Here is a 21,675-nt window from a genome sequence, read left to right as displayed (position 1 = left end):
TAGACCTTTGCAAGAACAAGCCATTAGGTCAAAATTTGGAAACTATACACACTACAAGTCTTTTAATCCACCATCTGATAAAGTTAAACTTTCAACTAACGGGGTACGAGTTTCACAGGTAAGCCCCTTAACAGGCTCCTTAAGTTTTGAGTTTATGTGTGTTTTCTCTACGACAGCAGGTGCATTGTTCGAAGATAATACTAAAATTGCTCTGGAATTTATCATTTTTAGTTTTATATGCTAAGGATGTTAGATTTGTAGAGATAGATCTTCATAAGTTCTCTTTGGGAAGAGTATAAACTAAATTCAATCTTTCAGTAAGCATACCATATTGTAAACGATGCAGCTGTTGGGTGTGTTATGGGTTCCTGATCTCAGGGTACAGCAATCGCCGACCTGTGTCAAGTCCGAGGACGTGGGAGGTGGTGGGTGGGCTAGGCGAGAAAGGAGGTTAGCGGGGGAGGAGCGACAATACTGGCCATGCTGTAATTTACTTATTGGAGGATTAGTAAACTTATGGCTCTCTCAATTTGAGAATATAGGGAATCATTTCTACCTTATAATGGTAGCCATCTTGATTTTAGTTTAGTCCTATAAGACCAATGTTGGGTAAGACATACACGTTACCGTACATTTAGTTGTAGAATTATAGAAGATATATAATTTTAAATATGAGACGCATCTTAACGTCGTTTGTCCATATTTTTTAATTGTTTATTCAGAAAAGAACCTGGAACTTTTTTGTACTTCACCATTTAAATATTCAAAAAGCATAAAATTTACAAGAAAAACTGAAAAGCGTATAAGATGCTTTATTGATAAGATCTTCAAAATGAGACTTGTCTCATAACGTTACAACAAATAAGGACAGAACAGTGCATGAGGTTTAACATCGCTCTTATGGACGAAAACTCAAGGTTGGAATAAAATCAAATAAAATCAAATTAGTACACTGATTCAAGTCAGTGTATTGTATTTCAGTGTGACTTGAATACATTACACTGTTGTCAAGTCTTTAGATCCAATACGAACAGTCATAAGTCGTTGTTTTACATTCTACATACAATTCTAAACAATATGTTTAGTTGTGTGGTACAATTTATGTTAAGAACAGAGTAGTCAAGAGTACTTGGTTTGTAGGAGAAGAATGGACCATAATCATCCTATACGAGTTTAATCCATTGAAGCAATTGTTCAAATGTGACGACGTGTTTACCAAACAACAGGCAGGGATGGAGGGGGATTGGCGGACGAAGACGGTAACGGAGGTGACACGCCACTGCCGCTTTAGGATTAGGAAAGCAGAAATCTCCAGTGAAGTAGACTGTCGTCCAGTCGCGCATCATACTGAATACACTGTCCTAGTTACGTCGACATTCTCTGAATGCTCTCTGAGCGCCTGATAACCAATAAGGAAAGAGAGACCGGAATGAACAGGATGTTTTTTTATATACGTGCATTTCCAGCCAAACTCATTATTTCTGTACTGTATTCCACGTTTTTAGTGCAGCAGTCCATATTTGGAACTGTAGCCTATACACGTTCCAAGTCACAAGGCACTAAGTACTTGAGTGCGATTTCACATAGGTAAAATAAATGATTATCAATTTATTATGATATTTATTAAATATGGATTTTTTAACGTAAAAGGTAATCGATAAGTTGGCAGTAAGGAATTGCCATAAGTAACTAAAATAGTTTTGTTAAAGTGCCCCCAACAATCAGGCAAGGCGGGTTCTAATTTTCTTTCAATCGTTAATAAGAAATTGATAACGTGTACAATATGTACAAGGCTTATATAATTTTCTAAAAGAAACATACTGGAATTGGTTAATAATCTTTATATATACATATATATTATATATATATATATATATATATATATATATATATATATATATATATATATATATACTTATTGACCAGTATCTCAAGAAATTAAAGAACTTTAGAAGGAGGGGGGGGAGGAATGGTTAAATTGAGTGAAACCATGCGATAAAAATTTAAAATTTAATTTGAAGAACTCCCAGCCGGTCAAATGGAGGTTTCTTCGGTTTGGTGCGTCCCCTAATTGACCAAATAATCCAAGAAGAACGAACGAATGAGATGAACCAATCCGAGCTGGTGAGATATCAGGGAGTCAGAGACTCACAGACACATTCAATAATTTCTTTCATCCCCAAATACTCATATCATGAATGAACAAATTTCTGTTGTATACGTAGATTCAGGTCTCGAACTAAGAATCAGCAAAATGTGTACAGTAAATACCCTCATTCCAAAATTCATCACCCTTTAAATGGGAAGTTTCAAAACGAATTTAGAGGTGTGTAATAGTAGCAAAGAGGCTTAGGAGTTCTTGATGAGGACAAATAAAAAAAAAAATGAAATGACCCATCGAATAAATCCTCAAAGTATCTTGATTTGTCGCTAAGTTTTTAATTTTCGACAATGTATTGGTAAGTCATTTAGTCGTGTATACATATGCGTGTTGTATGATTTCTTTAAAAAAACTGCTAAATATCTAATTGAGATCACCATAACAAAATAGTTCTCATATCTCTTTCTTGCTACACTATGAACATTTTCATCAGCTGTTCTTCCTCTTTGATTTTTAAGGGTTGAAAAAGAAGTTATTTTCACAAGAAAAATAATACATATATTTATATATATATATATATACAAATCTTAACAAAAAAAGTATACTTACTGCTAAATATATTAAATATTTACATTTTCAGTCTCAAATACATATTTATTCTTGACGCAGCCTATGTTGCCATCATTTGTATTATATATACCCCTATGTTTCAATAGATTTGGGACATGAAATCATTACCAGCATATTTGACGTTAGTATTGTACTAAATATACTAATAATAATGTAAGATTAGAGTTTTCTAATTTTTTATTTGGAAACATTTTATGCAATCACTATCCAGTGGCACTGAAGGTTTAGTTAGGTAAACTAGTTAAACAATCGGTGTTTCTTTGATGATGTTTTTAAAATTTCATAAATATAGCCTTTAAAATACTTTTTCCTTCAAAACAGAAAAAAATCATTGATCATCAAATCTACGAGAAATTACAGGAATTTAAAGTAGTCGCTTTGAACAATTTTGTACGGAGTTCATTCTATGACTTATGTATAAGTTTTTAACTCGAATATAATTGTAAAAAGTTGTATTTTAAATAACGTGCTCAAAAATAACTTGCTTAAAAACGAAATATGGTTAAGGAAGTTTAATAAATTTTTAATAGCTATAAAAATAATATTTAATTTAGTTATCAATTTCTTCACCTTTTTTCTGGGGCCTCATTTCAACACGGCTCAAATTAATATTTTCAATTTATTGAATGCCTAAGTTATTTTCAGTTGCAATTTTTGAGTATTCACAATTGTGAATATTAAATAAAAGTTGTCTCTACTGAAAACCTATTGAACGACATTAAGAGGAATCCATGAACTTATGAACCTAATTAAGAAAGATTAAATTTTTACTTCTAGATTTTATACACTTACATTACATCCTCATATTTACATATATAAATACATACGTTTTGTGAAAACATACAACAATATACATATATTAAACAGCAGTATCTATTTTAGTAAGAGTGTAAGAGTTAAGTGGCAAATACCTGCTGTCAACTACATTATAACTACTCGAATTTCTTGATCTATGTATAAAATATAAAATTGATGAAACTGTGAACACAAAACCACAAATCATAAAAATAGTATATATGAAGAATTCGTCGATGAGTCGGCTGTACTTGTTCTTAAGAGATGAGTTCATAGGAGAGACATCACTTAAAATGTTACTTTTCTTTTTACTCGCATGCAGAATATTTTGTTTCGACGTTATCACATTGTTTTCGTTGTCGGTGGTGTCCTTTGTATTAATGGGTTGCGTCGTAAAATTACTGACAGGACGTAAACTATCCGAACTTTCTGTAGACCTCGATTGATTCTTAATGTCATCAATGGTATCCAGAATGTCAGTTAATTCTGTTGTAGGAGAATGGTGTGTGTTGTCATCGATGGCATCTCCAATGCTGTTTACTTCAGTTGTAGTTGGACGTGCTGTGTTGTCATGGGTGGTATTCGCAATGTAGGTTTCTTCAGTTGTAGTTGGACGTGCAGTGTTGTCATGGGTGGTATTCGTAATGTAGGTTTCTTCAGTTCTAGTTGGACGCGCTGTGTTGTCATCGGTTGTGTTCGTAATGTAGGTTTCTTCAGTTGTAGTTGGACGTGCTGTGTTGTCATGGGTGGTATTCGTAATGTAGGTTTCTTCAGTTGTATTTGGACGTGCTGTGTTGTCATCGGTGGTATTCGTAATGTAGTATTCTTCAGTTGTAGTTGGACGTGCTGTGTTGTCATCGGTGGTATTCGTAATGTAGTCTTCTTCAGTTGTAGTTGGACGTGCTGTGTTGTCATCGGTGGTATTCGTAATGTAGTATTCTTCAGTTGTATTTGGACGTGCTGTGTTGTCATCGGTGGTATTCGTAATGTAGTATTCTTCAGTTGTAGTTGGACGTGCTGTGTTGTCATCGGTGGTATCTCGTAATGTAGTATTCTTCAGTTGTAGTTGGACGTGCTGTGTTGTCATCGGTGGTATCTCGTAATGTAGTGTTCTTCAGTTGTATTTGGACGTGCTGTGTTGTCATCGGTGGTATCTCGTAATGTAGTATTCTTCAGTTGTAGTTGGACGTGCTGTGTTGTCATCGGTGGTATCTCGTAATGTAGTATTCTTCAGTTGTAGTTGGACGTGCTGTGTTGTCATCGGTGGTATCTCGTAATGTAGTATTCTTCAGTTGTATTTGGACGTGCTGTGTTGTCATCGGTGGTATTCGTAATGTAGTATTCTTCAGTTGTAGTTGGACGTGCTGTGTTGTCATGGGTGGTATTCGTAATGTAGGTTTCTTCAGTTGTATTTGGACGTGCTGTGTTGTCATCGGTGGTATTCGTAATGTAGTATTCTTCAGTTGTAGTTGGACGTGCTGTGTTGTCATCGGTGGTATTCGTAATGTAGTATTCTTCAGTTGTAGTTGGACGTGCTGTGTTGTCATCGGTGGTATTCGTAATGTAGTATTCTTCAGTTGTATTTGGACGTGCTGTGTTGTCATCGGTGGTATTCGTAATGTAGTATTCTTCAGTTGTAGTTGGACGTGCTGTGTTGTCATGGGTGGTATTCGTAATGTAGGTTTCTTCAGTTGTATTTGGACGTGCTGTGTTGTCATCGGTGGTATTCGTAATGTAGTATTCTTCAGTTGTAGTTGGACGTGCTGTGTTGTCATCGGTGGTATTCGTAATGTAGTATTCTTCAGTTGTAGTTGGACGTGCTGTGTTGTCATCGGTGGTATTCGTAATGTAGTCTTCTTCAGTTGTAGTTGGACGTGCTGTGTTGTCTTGGATGGTATTCGTAATATAGTTTTCTTCAGTTGTAGTTGGACGTGCTGTGTTGTCTTGGATGGTATTCGTAATGTAGGTTTCTTCAGTTGTAGTTGGACGTGCTGTGTTGTCTTGGATGGTATTCGTAATGTAGTCTTCTTCAGTTGTAGTTGGACGTGCTGTGTTGTCTTGGATGGTATTCGTAATGTAGGTTTCTTCAGTTGTAGTTGGACGTGCTGTGTTGTCTTGGATGGTATTCGTAATGTAGTCTTCTTCAGTTGTAGTTGGACGTGCTGTGTTGTCTTGGATGGTATTCGTAATGTAGGTTTCTTCAGTTGTAGTTGGACGTGCTGTGTTGTCTTGGATGGTATTCGTAATGTAGTATTCTTCAGTTGTAGTTGGACGTGCTGTGTTGTCATCGGTGGTATTCGTAATGTAGTCTTCTTCAGTTGTAGTTGGACGTGCTGTGTTGTCATCGGTGGTATTCGTAATGTAGTATTCTTCAGTTGTAGTTGGACGTGCTGTGTTGTCATCGGTGGTATTCGTAATGTAGTATTCTTCAGTTGTAGTTGGACGTGCTGTGTTGTCATCGGTGGTATTCGTAATGTAGTATTCTTCAGTTGTAGTTGGACGTGCTGTGTTGTCATCGGTGGTATTCGTAATGTAGTGTTCTTCAGTTGTATTTGGACGTGCTGTGTTGTCATCGGTGGTATTCGTAATGTAGTATTCTTCAGTTGTAGTTGGACGTGCTGTGTTGTCATCGGTGGTATTCGTAATGTAGTATTCTTCAGTTGTAGTTGGACGTGCTGTGTTGTCATCGGTGGTATTCGTAATGTAGTATTCTTCAGTTGTATTTGGACGTGCTGTGTTGTCATCGGTGGTATTCGTAATGTAGTATTCTTCAGTTGTAGTTGGACGTGCTGTGTTGTCATGGATGGTATTCGTAATGTAGGTTTCTTCAGTTGTAGTTGGACGTGCTGTGTTGTCATCGGTGGTATTCGTAATGTAGTATTCTTCAGTTGTAGTTGGACGTGCTGTGTTGTCATCGGTGGTATTCGTAATGTAGTTTTCTTCAGTTGTAGTTGGACGTGCTGTGTTGTCTTGGATGGTATTCGTAATGTAGTATTCTTCAGTTGTAGTTGGACGTGCTGTGTTGTCATCGGTGGTATTCGTAATGTAGTCTTCTTCAGTTGTAGTTGGACGTGCTGTGTTGTCATCGGTGGTATTCGTAATGTAGTATTCTTCAGTTGTATTTGGACGTGCTGTGTTGTCATCGGTGGTATTCGTAATGTAGTATTCTTCAGTTGTAGTTGGACGTGCTGTGTTGTCATCGGTGGTATTCGTAATGTAGTATTCTTCAGTTGTAGTTGGACGTGCTGTGTTGTCATCGGTGGTATTCGTAATGTAGTGTTCTTCAGTTGTATTTGGACGTGCTGTGTTGTCATCGGTGGTATTCGTAATGTAGTATTCTTCAGTTGTAGTTGGACGTGCTGTGTTGTCATCGGTGGTATTCGTAATGTAGTATTCTTCAGTTGTAGTTGGACGTGCTGTGTTGTCATCGGTGGTATTCGTAATGTAGTATTCTTCAGTTGTATTTGGACGTGCTGTGTTGTCATCGGTGGTATTCGTAATGTAGTATTCTTCAGTTGTAGTTGGACGTGCTGTGTTGTCATGGGTGGTATTCGTAATGTAGGTTTCTTCAGTTGTATTTGGACGTGCTGTGTTGTCATCGGTGGTATTCGTAATGTAGTATTCTTCAGTTGTAGTTGGACGTGCTGTGTTGTCATCGGTGGTATTCGTAATGTAGTATTCTTCAGTTGTAGTTGGACGTGCTGTGTTGTCATCGGTGGTATTCGTAATGTAGTATTCTTCAGTTGTATTTGGACGTGCTGTGTTGTCATCGGTGGTATTCGTAATGTAGTATTCTTCAGTTGTAGTTGGACGTGCTGTGTTGTCATTGGGTGGTATTCGTAATGTAGGTTTCTTCAGTTGTAGTTGGACGTGCTGTGTTGTCATCGGTGGTATTCGTAATGTAGTATTCTTCAGTTGTAGTTGGACGTGCTGTGTTGTCATCGGTGGTATTCGTAATGTAGTATTCTTCAGTTGTAGTTGGACGTGCTGTGTTGTCATCGGTGGTATTCGTAATGTAGTCTTCTTCAGTTGTAGTTGGACGTGCTGTGTTGTCTTGGATGGTATTCGTAATATAGTTTTCTTCAGTTGTAGTTGGACGTGCTGTGTTGTCTTGGATGGTATTCGTAATGTAGGTTTCTTCAGTTGTAGTTGGACGTGCTGTGTTGTCTTGGATGGTATTCGTAATGTAGTCTTCTTCAGTTGTAGTTGGACGTGCTGTGTTGTCTTGGATGGTATTCGTAATGTAGGTTTCTTCAGTTGTAGTTGGACGTGCTGTGTTGTCTTGGATGGTATTCGTAATGTAGTCTTCTTCAGTTGTAGTTGGACGTGCTGTGTTGTCTTGGATGGTATTCGTAATGTAGGTTTCTTCAGTTGTAGTTGGACGTGCTGTGTTGTCTTGGATGGTATTCGTAATGTAGTATTCTTCAGTTGTAGTTGGACGTGCTGTGTTGTCATCGGTGGTATTCGTAATGTAGTCTTCTTCAGTTGTAGTTGGACGTGCTGTGTTGTCATCGGTGGTATTCGTAATGTAGTATTCTTCAGTTGTAGTTTGGACGTGCTGTGTTGTCATCGGTGGTATTCGTAATGTAGTATTCTTCAGTTGTAGTTGGACGTGCTGTGTTGTCATCGGTGGTATTCGTAATGTAGTATTCTTCAGTTGTAGTTGGACGTGCTGTGTTGTCATCGGTGGTATTCGTAATGTAGTGTTCTTCAGTTGTATTTGGACGTGCTGTGTTGTCATCGGTGGTATTCGTAATGTAGTATTCTTCAGTTGTAGTTGGACGTGCTGTGTTGTCATCGGTGGTATTCGTAATGTAGTATTCTTCAGTTGTAGTTGGACGTGCTGTGTTGTCATCGGTGGTATTCGTAATGTAGTATTCTTCAGTTGTATTTGGACGTGCTGTGTTGTCATCGGTGGTATTCGTAATGTAGTATTCTTCAGTTGTAGTTGGACGTGCTGTGTTGTCATGGGTGGTATTCGTAATGTAGGTTTCTTCAGTTGTATTTGGACGTGCTGTGTTGTCATCGGTGGTATTCGTAATGTAGTATTCTTCAGTTGTAGTTGGACGTGCTGTGTTGTCATCGGTGGTATTCGTAATGTAGTATTCTTCAGTTGTAGTTGGACGTGCTGTGTTGTCATCGGTGGTATTCGTAATGTAGTATTCTTCAGTTGTATTTGGACGTGCTGTGTTGTCATCGGTGGTATTCGTAATGTAGTATTCTTCAGTTGTAGTTGGACGTGCTGTGTTGTCATGGGTGGTATTCGTAATGTAGGTTTCTTCAGTTGTATTTGGACGTGCTGTGTTGTCATCGGTGGTATTCGTAATGTAGTATTCTTCAGTTGTAGTTGGACGTGCTGTGTTGTCATCGGTGGTATTCGTAATGTAGTATTCTTCAGTTGTAGTTGGACGTGCTGTGTTGTCATCGGTGGTATTCGTAATGTAGTCTTCTTCAGTTGTAGTTGGACGTGCTGTGTTGTCTTGGATGGTATTCGTAATATAGTTTTCTTCAGTTGTAGTTGGACGTGCTGTGTTGTCTTGGATGGTATATTCGTAATGTAGGTTTCTTCAGTTGTAGTTGGACGTGCTGTGTTGTCTTGGATGGTATTCGTAATGTAGTCTTCTTCAGTTGTAGTTGGACGTGCTGTGTTGTCTTGGATGGTATTCGTAATGTAGGTTTCTTCAGTTGTAGTTGGACGTGCTGTGTTGTCTTGGATGGTATTCGTAATGTAGTCTTCTTCAGTTGTAGTTGGACGTGCTGTGTTGTCATCGGTGGTAATCGTAATGTAGTTTTCTTCAGTTGTAGTTGGACGTGCTGTGTTGTCATCGGTGGTAATCGTAATGTAGTTTTCTTCAGTTGTAGTTGGACGTGCTGTGTTGTCATCGGTGGTAATCGTAATGTAGTTTTCTTCAGTTGTAGTTGGACGTGCTGTGTTGTCTTGGATGGTATTCGTAATGTAGTCTTCTTCAGTTGTAGTTGGACGTGCTGTGTTGTCATCGGTGGTAATCGTAATGTAGTTTTCTTCAGTTGTAGTTGGACGTGCTGTGTTGTCATCGGTGGTAATCGTAATGTGGTTTTCTTCAGTTGTAGTTTGTTCTGCATCATGATAATCATTGTAGTCATAGTCAGAGGCTAAATTTAGGTCCATGTCAACATTAGGGTAGTCGTTTCTCTTCACACGCTCGGATCTAATTGAAGTTGGTGTGATGTTTAAAGACGACTTGGTTAAGATTTGCATCGTTATATCCCGATTTACTGTCTTGTTGTATTCATCTCTTCTTTGATCCACCATAGCAGGTGCGACTGGAAAAATCAATATTTATTCAGTATACAGATTGAGAGCATACGAGAATATAATTATAAGCTGTAAAACCAGTAAATATTTAAGGTATACGAAAAAGGTTTCAATTTGACTAACCTTGAATGCAGAGGTGGAGGGGTACTTTCATGTTGTCATAATTAGTACAATACAACTTTCCAGAAAAGATACATCTCTATATAATTTACTGAAAGCAAATAATTACCGATTTATGGATTAGCTTGGTGATTAGCAATTATGCTGCCCTAGGCCTAACGCACAAATGATCAATTACTTCGTCTATTTGAGCCTTATGGTGCATTGAACAATTTGCAATTTCGTTACTTAAACATATGTCTGGAGGTAAAATATCAAAACGCCCTTTAATATCTGTATTTATTCTTAAATACTTGAAAGTATTACTAAAAATAACATGAGAAAAGATTGTATAAGTACACTAGCACATTCTCGTGGTTTCACCCTCACTTTTTATACGACATTAAGTTGCATTTGGTTGATCAACTCGCACGAGTTAAGTAACACTTGAACAATTTTAGACCAATCTAGAAGAACTCCAAAATTGAGGTTAATAGCTTTCTTAATTCTAATACATTTCATGCCTTACATTATGACAGTTGTCATGCTTATAAAAAGATAATGCACGATGCAGGAAAGCACAGTACGTGTTTTTCCTTCCAAATCCATGTTCACTATATCACACCATTTCCTACGTCCAGTCTAGGAATTATATTAGTATTGATAAACCAAACCAGTATTGTTTAACTCATCAATGACAAATGGAAAAGAACGACGATTTTCTGTCATAAAATATAACATTTTGTGTCAAGTGTAATGCTTTGTGATTCCACTTGCTATAGTCACGGAGCGAATGGTTTGTTGACGCATGCTAATGCCCGTTTACATTGAAACTGTGTTCACTGGTGAACGATTCAGACAAGCACTTATTGAGAATCAGACAGCTACTTAACTGATTGCTCTCATGGTGGCCAACATACACGTTATACTGAAACTGTGTTCACTGAAGAACGATTCAGACAAACACTTATTGAGAATCAGACAGCTACTTAACTGATTGCTCTCATGGTGGCCAACATACACGTTATACTGAAACTGTGTTCACTGGTGAACGATTCAGACAAGCACTTATTGAGAATCAGACAGCTACTTAACTGATTACTCTCATGGTGGCCAACATACACGTTATACTGAAACTGTGTTCACTGGTGAACGATTCAGACAAGCACTTATTGAGAATCAGACAGCTACTTAACTGATTGCTCTCATGGTGGCCAACAAACACGTTATACTGAAACTGTGTTCACTGGTGAACGATTCAGACAAGTACTTATTGAGAATCAGACAGCTACTTAACTGATTGCTCTCATGGTGGCCAACATACACGTTATACTGAAACTGTGTTCACTGGTGAACGATTCAGACAAGCACTTATTGAGAATCAGACAGCTACTTAACTGATTACTCTCATGGTGGCCAACATACACGTTATACTGAAACTGTGTTCACTGGTGAACGATTCAGACAAGCACTTATTGAGAATCAGACAGCTACTTAACTGTTTGCTCTCATGGTGGCCAACATACACGTTATACTGAAACTGTGTTCACTGGTGAACGATTCAGACAAGTACTTATTGAGAATCAGACAGCTACTTAACTGATTGCTCTCATGGTGGCCAACATTTGGGGGGGGGGGGGGGTGGGGGGGGGGGGGGGTGGGGGGGGGGGGGGGTGGGGGGGGGGGGGGGTGGGGGGGGGGGGGGGTGGGGGGGGGGGGGGGTGGAAGTTACTAAATATATTTATATATATATATATATATAATTATATATATAAACAAGAAACTAAGAAAGTAAATTGTAAAATGCACTGTAGGTACTAAAAAAAGACTTATTAGAGTGGACAAACATTAAGACCTGTTGGAAAGGCAACTAAAAGAACACATTTATTAATTATAAAAAAAGTTCGTAATTCGAGAATTTATGTGGAACCATGCTATAAAGGAAAGATAACCATAAACATGTAGTAATAATCAAGTGTAGTTTTTTTAAAGGAATCTTTCTGTACTAAAAGAAAAACAAAATTAGAGAGAGCATGTATGACGGTTTTTGATAAAATGAATGCAATTTTCCCAACCTGTTTGTTAGATTTTCCAGCGAACATCTTTCGTCCTTCTCTTGTTAAGTAAGTAAAAGAAGTAAATCCCGTATTCTTTAACAAAATTATGAAATGTAAACCCATAATTTTTTTCCACATAACACTTTGATAATTTAATAGTTTTTGGTCTTTACTATTAGTTTTTAAATCATATTTTAACTGATTTTGAGTCCGACTGTTGTTTATTATGAATAACGTGGTAACGCTAATGTTTTCTGTTTACATTAACTGAATGATTGACTTTACACCGGGAAAGCACTTTTAGTATATTAAATTACATTCTGGAATCATATAAAAATATATTTTCCTAATTAAAATCATTTTCAACATATAATTCACCAGTTTATACTTCTAAATATTAAACAATTAAAATATGTTTATTCAATCAAAATTATTTAGTATTTCCGTTTTGACAAATAGGATTTAAGTTTTGCTAAAATTGTGATCTCATATAAGGAACGAGGAAAATACTCATTACCACTGTTTTCATTAAAACAACAATCAATAACAATCCACGATTTGAAAGATATATAAATTTTATCTACAGAGTAAAGGAGTTTTAAAACATAACTTACAAAGGCCCTAGTGGAAGAAATTCACGATTTGAATATTTGTGGAATCTAACAAATTATTCTATAAGTTTTTTATTAACAATTCCAACTACTTGATATTCTCGTAATATATTTTTTGCCTGCTTCGTCGATACAGGCAGCAATATCCGTTAACCTTCTATCATCTGACATAGAACGTATCATTTTCCATAAAAATTAAAACTGCGGCAAACGATGAGAACGAAGCACGCGTCAAGATGAAACGAACAAATACGTAAAATTATGACATTTATAGCAAACCATAATGTTTGAGTTTAAAAACACGTGTGTCTAGTGTTGCAAGTACGGCTCATACAATTTCATATTATCATTATCATGTAATTGATACATTTAAACTACATTGGTGTTGATTTTAACTCATAAGAATATTGGTACTTACAGTTGAAACGAGTGTTTATTGCAGCTACAATGTCCTGTGGGTTCTGGGCCATGGTTTGTGTTGGCTTTGTGCCGCTTTGCCTTTCCACAGTCCCAGGGGCAACTAATGAGGTGGCCTGACCTTGGAAACTGTTGTGATCCCAGTGTTTATTAGAATCTGCCATACCGCGAGCTGTTCATTTGATGAGGAAGGCAGCAAAGGGAAAACTTGTAAGGTTTTTGTCTTTTTATTTACTTAGACCAGCTTTTAAGCTGTAGCTTTTCTGGCCTTTAAGTGGAAGAGTCAACAATTGACTGATTGAAGGCAACATCTAATCTAAAGTCTTTTTCAACTATTTAACCATTCACTCCAGAAGATAAGTTCACTTCTGACTGGTTCACTTCCTGTTGAACCTAAACTGGTTACAGCAAAATGGATGGGTCACTTAAAATTGGGCAACCCTTTCGATGCCCTGGAGCGGCACATCAAATATTGGTAAAGGGTAGATGGAGGAAGGAGGACTGGTGGATTGGGAAGAGTCTCCTCATTGGCAATGGTTGTTGCTTTCCTGAATCATGAGGGTGTGCTGTTCCATATCCGTACTATCTGGAGAGGGTGATATAGTGCTGACCTCCCCTTCTTCCAGGGTGGTGTGACTGATATGATGCACTCTCGCTCCACATTGGATCTTGACAAGAGAGGGGAGGTAGACTAATACCCCAAAACCTTAACCCTCCTTAATGTCCTGTCACTTTGAAAGGTCCTTTTTGGGCCAAAAGCAATGGGAAGTCTCCAACCTTTTGTACTAACCGAATACAAAGTCTGATTCTTACGTACAATGAAAAGTTTTATAATTTAATTTAATTTTCAATTAACCAATAGAATAAATTTCTCCTAACAAAGAAGTGGAGCGTTATCACCTGTTTTGGGTCAAAATCACAGCGAATGGACTGAATGTATATATGAAATACATTTTTAAAAGATCATGTTTCATTAGCTTCACTTACTTAAAATCCAACCATTATACCCCTAAATATAATTAATATATCAGCGTCGGCTAAAATACGATAAACAAAAAACGAGTTTCAGATATTTTTCAGTCTTTTACGTAGGAGAGTGACGCGTATCTAATTAATTAATTTATGTTATGCCCCTCGGTAAGTTTTAAGCAAGAGGGAGTGAAAATAAGTTGAGATAAAGTTATTATGGTGCTGTAAACGTTTTCGCTGTCCAAGGACATAGCCAGTGTGGGGATACAGGGATAGGACCTCCTAATTTTCAATTTTTTTCATTTACTCTTTTTAGTAAACGAATATTATTATTTAAATACTTCAGTATTACTGACATGTACTGCTGAAAGATCTTTTTTTCAACAAAGGAACGGGTCAATAACTTTTTAAGGATACGAAATGGGGCCTTACTTTCTGTTCACTACGGGAAAATATCAGTTGTCTGGACCCCTCCTCCCTAACTTTTTCCTGGCTACGTTTTTGTCGCTGTCATCCCATTGCGACTCCATTGATGCAAATAAAGATGACTTTCTTTCTTATGGAAAAAATATTCAACCAATTAAAAACAATTTGGCTCTTCTATACGCAAATATAAAGATAATAGATGGCAGTTACATTTATGATCACATTTAGGCTACCTATCTAATGATTGCTAATTATTCATCTTTGTGCTTACAGTCATGTTTTCTGACGAGGTACCTATCGTGCAGATTGGCAGATTACTATACTTGCACATCTACGAATTTCATGATTGAACACCAGGAAGCCGTTGTCGAACACTACTGCAACTGCTCGTAAGTATACTTAACTAGTCATAATGAAATCACTAAAAAATAACTTATACTTAAACTTTTATTGAAGAGTTTGTGATGAAAAAACAAAATTTATCAATCCATAGACTTTAATGGCATCTAATAGAAATGTGACGTCTTATTCTATTTACTAAAGTTATTATGGAATTAAACTCGTAAAAATAGTTTCGATCTGAAAAGCTCGACAAACAAATAAATACTTACAAAGTTTTCTGTGATGAGACTGTTTAACGAATTCGTGTAAAACACAAAGAAGTACAAACTACCGCATCAAGTTTAATAAGCAATAAGTTCAATAAGTGGAAGGAGAACACATGCGTGCGTTATATTGACATATACACGTACAAGTATTATAAAAGTACCTACATTTGTTATTTCGCGACGGTATAATTCGTAGTTGGCTAAGAAATAACACACATCCCTGAAGTGGCCCTGAGGGTATGGGGTATTGATTACAACAATGTCAGTTTCTATCTCGTTTCAATTTACATTTTGAGGGGTCGTTGAGCGGAAGACGTTATCAATATGTCTTCTAGTCTGTGTAATTCAAGTCTTAATGGTGTGGATCATCCCGAATGCTGAAAGATCTCCATGGAATTCTAAGTCTGTAGAACATACCACCACTTGGATTGTTTCTGGTCCCTTAATCATCTTATGAATAACTGAATTCTTCGAGTTCACTAGATAAAGTCAATCTCTGAGCTGTACAGGTTTACATCTCTTACTTCTACTTTTGGATTCTCGAATCACTGTAAAAATAGAATAATGAAAATTCGATAACGGATTCAAACACCTTCCCAAAACCTTTTCTCCGTTGATGACTTAATCTTTTTCGAAATATATCCAGGTATGATGTCAAAAAGAGCCCCTCGCTTCACGACCAAAATTTTAAAAGGAATTTACATGCAAGAAGAGCTGGATCACGAAGTCCTACAGGAACCAACCCTATTTTATTTTAATCTTGGAAGATGTTGGTTGATTATTAAAGTACGGGAATCGCGTAGTATGCAGATTATATCATACTCTCCAATACGAAATTCAAGCAAAGAAATGGAAAACTGACATTAGCGGAAGTCAATCAGATAGAACCACTCTCCACCCGCCATTATCTCCTCACCATCTCCTCGATTTCAACCTCAACCAAGAGTTGGCATGGACCGGATTCAATTAACTTCGTTTGTGCAAAATGCTCCTTTGCATTTATTTAGAGCAATCATACATAATCATGAAATTAGAATAAGGGATCTCTGTCGATCTGTACAACTAAAAACGGAGTGTACGTCACCCTTAACAATAAGTGTTCTAGTAGTCAAAAACCTACCCAACTTCTAATTTCCCAGGAGTTAAATAATAGTCTAACCAAATTAATAACCGAACAGTACACAACACGAACGGGATGGAAAGGCAACCTCACTTTCTTCATCAATTAAATCAATTCCTCGACTAAATTTTATAAGTGTGGCAGATTGCTGTAGTGAATGGTAAAAGTTTTAATTCAGAAGGATTACCATTTGTGATGAATCAATATTAACTTTTTTCACAGGTATTCTGAAGCCGTAACTGTAAGCGTTAACGTATGAAGAAGATCATACCCTCCTCATTACAGATGGTAAGTAATAGCGGTTTGTATGTAATAAAATAATAGATTTTAGTTTTACCAGATTAGATAGATCGCTACCCTGAAACACACACTTTCAACTAATTATTTTTACAATTTACGTTCAAACACATTTTCAATCCTATAAAAAAAAAAAAAAACATAAATTAAATTTTGTGCATCGAGTTATTAAGTGAAATATGTTTGAACTGCAGAAATTCACCTATTTTAAACAATAGTCTAAATAAAAAATTGCTTAAGCTCAGTTTCCATAGCAAAATTATAATTTGTCACTAATAGTAAAAACTTTACTACCTTGTGTGAACTTCACATGTATTCATAACTAATCAGAACAACTCAGAATCAATTTTTCACCGAATTTGATGATTTTACCTTCTAAAACACATAAAACAATGCAATATAATTACTAAGCCTTTTATATAAACCAAGGACAACTAAATAGTCTTTTATTATTACTTAAGGATCCTAAGATTACTGTCTTTTGATTCATAACATGTATTGCTTCTATCAAAACCTATATTAAATTTAAACGATAAACCAAATTTAATTTAATAACCCCCTTGTATTATGTACTTTAAACAGTTTGAGTAACGATTGTATTTTGTATGTATTATATAAATGATTAATGATCTTTTATTTTTTTAGGTGAACACTGTTACAAATGTTACCCTTTTGCTTACGTACCGGGTAAGATGTTAGGGGCGTATTGTTGCGATCTGAACGGTAAGTATTGTTCATGATTTACTACAAATAAAAAGCTACTTGTTCAAACCTTGGTAGTACAAAAACACACTTGTACACAATTCGCTATTTCATATAGTACAATAGCAACAAATGTGCTATTAGGAATTAGTTAAATAGTACTAAGATGTGCAAGTAGACAGATGTTTTAAGAATTCTGTTCCCGGTTCCTGACCCTATCAAGAGAGACCTCTTATCGCACAATATTTTGAGGGCAAATCAAACTGATCTGTTTAATTTAAAATTGCATGAAATGAATTTTTCAAAAGTTTCGTTGTAAAGAGAGGCCACAAAGTATAAATCCAATACATTCCTGAAAATACCCGAAGGTGTTATTCTTTCAGTCTGTAAGTTCCAGTGTATAGAACGGCTAAGTCACCAGCGTCCATCTTTTCTGTCTTGATCTCTTCCCACGAGGGTCCACCTCTGGTATTTTATACCTTTTAGTTGAACCTAGACTGGGTACAGCAAAAATCCGGCGTGTCACTTACATCTTGACAACCACATGTATGTTCAGGAGCGGCACATCACTGACCGAATGTATTGGATAAAAGGGTTGGTCGATAGGTCAGTTAACAGCGGAGGAATACTGTTGAAGTGAGTGGAGCTTTCTTGGTGTTCCTACTCTAATCGTGAGGGAGTACTGTCCCTATTCGCCTTGACTGAAAGAGTTTGGAACATCCCCTTCTTCTAAAGTGTCATCTTGTATACATATATAGAGCCCACTAATCTCCCCTTTGGAAGGTCATCACTCGGTCCGTCAAGTGAAGAAATCACACTTCCATTCACCGCACCTTCCTTTTCCTGTAACTTTTTCCAATTATTAGAAGCTGTATAAAGAAGAAGTAGATAAAAAACAAATAATTCAATCACCTAATTCCTATAAATACTTTATTCATACTGATCAGTGCTTAATACTGACAGATAAAAAAGAGCTCTCATGATACATGGAAACTATGCAAATGTTGCTACGCAAAAATGTCATCTTCATTGATTAAACAGTTTCAAAATTATTAAGGGACAAAGACTTGTTTGGACATGTTTTTGTACATAAAAATGTACTTAGTGCTTGTTTATTTGTGTACGGCAAAACGTCCTAATACAATAATAACATCAGTTTAAGGCTAGGTCGTAAAAGTCAATAAAGCTATGAATAGAAAGTTAGCGGAATAAATGCTATTAAAATTATTAAGTTAAATATATGCAGTAATACAGTAGAAATAATACTGTCCAGTGGCTAGTATGCAAAGCGATTCAAGTGAGATTATGAAACCATTACAAGTTAGGTCTGAATACTTACATTTACATAAACTAAGTTATGAACATAAATAATATAACAAATAATATCTGATATTTTGTTGATATGCAGGGCTTTTGCCATCATACATAGCTGTACATACTGCGGCTGGTTGGGAGAACTGGTACGCACACGTTGACGCGGCTAGGGAGATACTCCAAACTTGCTGTATAGACGATGGAACCTACACTTGTGCTGAGTGCTGCTACGAAGGTCACTGTTATGACGTTTGCCCATGAACTAAGCGTGTACTCTGTAAGCGTGTGAAATTTTCCTTAAATTAGCAAACTAGCAAAATAAAAGTAGCAAACAGAGTGTTTGTTTTATTGTACCTCCTGTTCACCAGATGTGAATCGTACAGTAGCTAGATTTGTCCACACCTACCCGCACACCAATGCAACTACCAGGAGTAAACTCAATTAAAAAATTAAAACAAAAATGTAGCCCTTCCGCTCAGATGAAATATAGGTATATTTCAAAACGAGTCTGTCTTCTCGAAATTTCAAAATGAAGATGCATTATCAGCTTATTTGTTTGATTCACACAACATTGGTGGAACAATAACTGGTCAGTGTTGACATTAACACTCAAACATTTAGAAATTCGTAATATCTTGTAAGACAAACATTTTTACAACCATTTAAATTTCTTTTCTAAAAGGTGTATTCGGTAGAAATTTCAATCGATCCGAAATTATGATTGTATACTTTATTCACGGTTCATCACTTGTATACCCTCAATAAATTTAAACGACCACAGTCTTAAAACCTGACAAATTATCGAAAAATAAGTTGGAATAAGTGTCGTTTGGAATTATTTGACAAATTCATGGTGTCAATTTTACCCATAAACATTTTTCCTAAATTGCGAATAGTCAATACTGGCTAACGAACACATCCAAACTGTATACAAATATTGCCTCTGTACGAAGTTTAGTGGGAATGTATTAAGAACTACGCTAGTTACCCGTGTTCACAATTTATTTCCGCAATGTTGTATACTAGTTAAAAACTTTGTGGAACCGATACTTGATATAAAACACACGTTGGAACATATATGATATATCACACATAACCATTCCTTTTCCAAACTTTGAATTATTGCCATTTTGAATCCTTACGATATATCGAAAAAAGTGAAAGAATAAAAGCTCATTTACTGAAAAATCCGAAATATATGAAAGTAACGTATCGTTTTTGGCCTGTACTGTGAATGAGTTGAGATAAAGTTTTTGCTAGTTTAAATGACCGCCAAGTTGAAACTAACTAAGCCTAAAGATCTCACCCAAGTCCAAGTACTGTCGTGCCAAGTTAGGTCGGGATATTTTAAAGTTACGTCACTTATCGTGTTTACAAGCCCGCTTTTATTGCATATAGCTCACATAAACACACACACACACACACACACACACACACACACACACACACACACACACACACACACACACACACACCACAATTTTTAGGATTATCTTGGTTTTGAAATCCAGGAGTCACAATCGTATAAAATCCAAGCAATTCCGTCATGAGTGCAAATAGACTGATTTCTATGAAATCTACTTAAAACAATAAAATTGTATTAATTAATCATTACAATTACTTTAACTTTAATTTAAAAATCGCATTGAACAGGGTAACATTAGGCCAACATAAACAAAATAGGACTAACTTATTTGGAATTATGGGACAATTCTTCATACACTAAAAAGTTCCTGGTTGTTCACATAAAACTTCCCCAAAGTAAATCTATCTCCATTTAGAAAAAGATTTATTGGGAAAGGGGGAGATTTTTAAGACCGTGTATTTCTACGTACATTAGGACTATTGTGTTTTAATTAGAGTATGTTTGAAAATTGATTATTTTGGAGAATATTTCGGAAAAAATGTTCTCCTAGATCTTCTCTCTCTTGCTTAGCACTCTGACAGCAGACATATCGTAACAGTAGAAATAGGTACACAAATAAAGTTCTATGTCAAATGCATACATTTAGTTTCTACCTTTATTTTATCGCATTAACTTATCAAGTTACATAGAGGATGTAACTTGATAAAGAGGATGTAATTCGATTTTGTCATTTGCAACCATAGAGTGAATAACATAGTTCATCATAGTACATACCAATCAATCTGCTCTTCTATATATTGACCAACAGTACTTTAAATAATCTGAAATAATGATGCATTTCGCAAGAAATCTACTTTTGAAACAGTTTATAAAATATTTCCATGAAATTAAATGGGTTTCTGTCATTTTGAAGGTGATTTAACTTGACAGCTTATCGGTTTAATTTGTATTAACGTGGGGGCTTGCACGGAGAGTGGGATTTACATCGTTGCACTTTTACTTTATTACTTATGATAATGAAACTGAAGTAATTATAATTAATTTTTAATGTTTCTCTTTCATGATCAAACATTTCTTATCACTCCGCTAAGTATTACAGGCATGTGGATATTTTTTAACTCTTGAAGATAAGAGGTTCATGACTTAGAAAAATGAAAATGAAAATGAAATATAATTATTTTAGATGACGCGTTTTTTTAAACTTTACTTCAGGAAATAAAATTTTTTTATAAATTAAAATATGACTCATTTCCTTTAGTCATCTTTTACATATGAACGGTGTTGTGAAAATGTAATTGTGTTTTTAGGACATATTTACTTCGATCATTTACGTATTTCGCTCTATTTTAAAATCTTGATAGCTCTCGTTAGCTTGAGAAGTGAGGAATTATGATGATAAGAATGATAAAGCAGAGGTAGAGGGGGAAATACCATATCGGCCTTCCTCAACAGCCGTTATAAGGTGTTTGGATCACGGAGATCTAAATTATATTTCATTCTATACATCATCTTTTTTTAAGCTTTTATTAAACGAGTTGAAGCGGCGCAGTGATAAGGTGACAAAACTAGTTTATAATTCTGGTCGCCAACCGAACCGAATACAGAAAGAAGGAATGCGGCAAAGTTTTTTCTTCAGCCGACATCACTTGCAACATCGCTTTGGAATCCGGAGATCAGAAGGTGATAGTGGTCGCAGGTTTTTGTAGCGTACTTGGTGGTATAACGGACTAGCCAATCACTACAGTTCAACAGATAGAGTGCTTGGAAAGTCATGTTGGACTATCGGCTCTTGCCACATATGCAACCAAATTCTCCCATTTTGAAATCAGTGTCAGATGGCCTGTTACAAGAGAGACACTGGCGTGGCG

At 36.2% G+C, this 21,675-nt stretch overlaps 2 protein-coding genes and 1 long non-coding RNA gene across 3 annotated transcripts; 1 reads left to right on the top strand and 2 right to left on the bottom strand.

Moving 5' to 3' along the window:
* Positions 1 to 4,783: 4,783 nt before the first annotated feature.
* Positions 4,784 to 8,038, bottom strand: LOC124365581 (hyphally regulated cell wall protein 3-like). Its single transcript, XM_046821574.1, has one exon. The coding sequence runs from the start codon at positions 8,036 to 8,038 to the stop codon at positions 4,784 to 4,786; it is 3,255 nt and encodes a 1,084-aa protein (XP_046677530.1).
* Positions 8,039 to 8,064: 26 nt separating this feature from the next.
* Positions 8,065 to 13,169, bottom strand: LOC124365580 (cell wall protein IFF6-like). Its single transcript, XM_046821573.1, has 3 exons — positions 13,007 to 13,169; positions 9,110 to 9,829; positions 8,065 to 9,005 (listed from the first exon to the last, which is right to left on the bottom strand). Exons 1-3 carry the CDS (start codon positions 13,167 to 13,169, stop codon positions 8,065 to 8,067), a joined length of 1,824 nt encoding a protein of 607 aa, XP_046677529.1.
* Positions 13,170 to 14,636: 1,467 nt separating this feature from the next.
* On the top strand, positions 14,637 to 18,777 carry LOC124364964. The gene is made up of 4 exons (XR_006922683.1): positions 14,637 to 14,789; positions 16,351 to 16,416; positions 17,071 to 17,148; positions 18,536 to 18,777. It is a non-coding gene; the product is annotated as an uncharacterized LOC124364964 (long non-coding RNA).
* The last annotated feature ends 2,898 nt before the right edge of the window (positions 18,778 to 21,675 follow it).

Source organism: Homalodisca vitripennis, chromosome 6 (genome assembly GCF_021130785.1).
Source record: "Homalodisca vitripennis isolate AUS2020 chromosome 6, UT_GWSS_2.1, whole genome shotgun sequence".
NCBI lineage: Eukaryota > Metazoa > Arthropoda > Insecta > Hemiptera > Cicadellidae > Homalodisca > Homalodisca vitripennis.
This window is presented reverse-complemented; position numbering and strand designations above follow the sequence as displayed.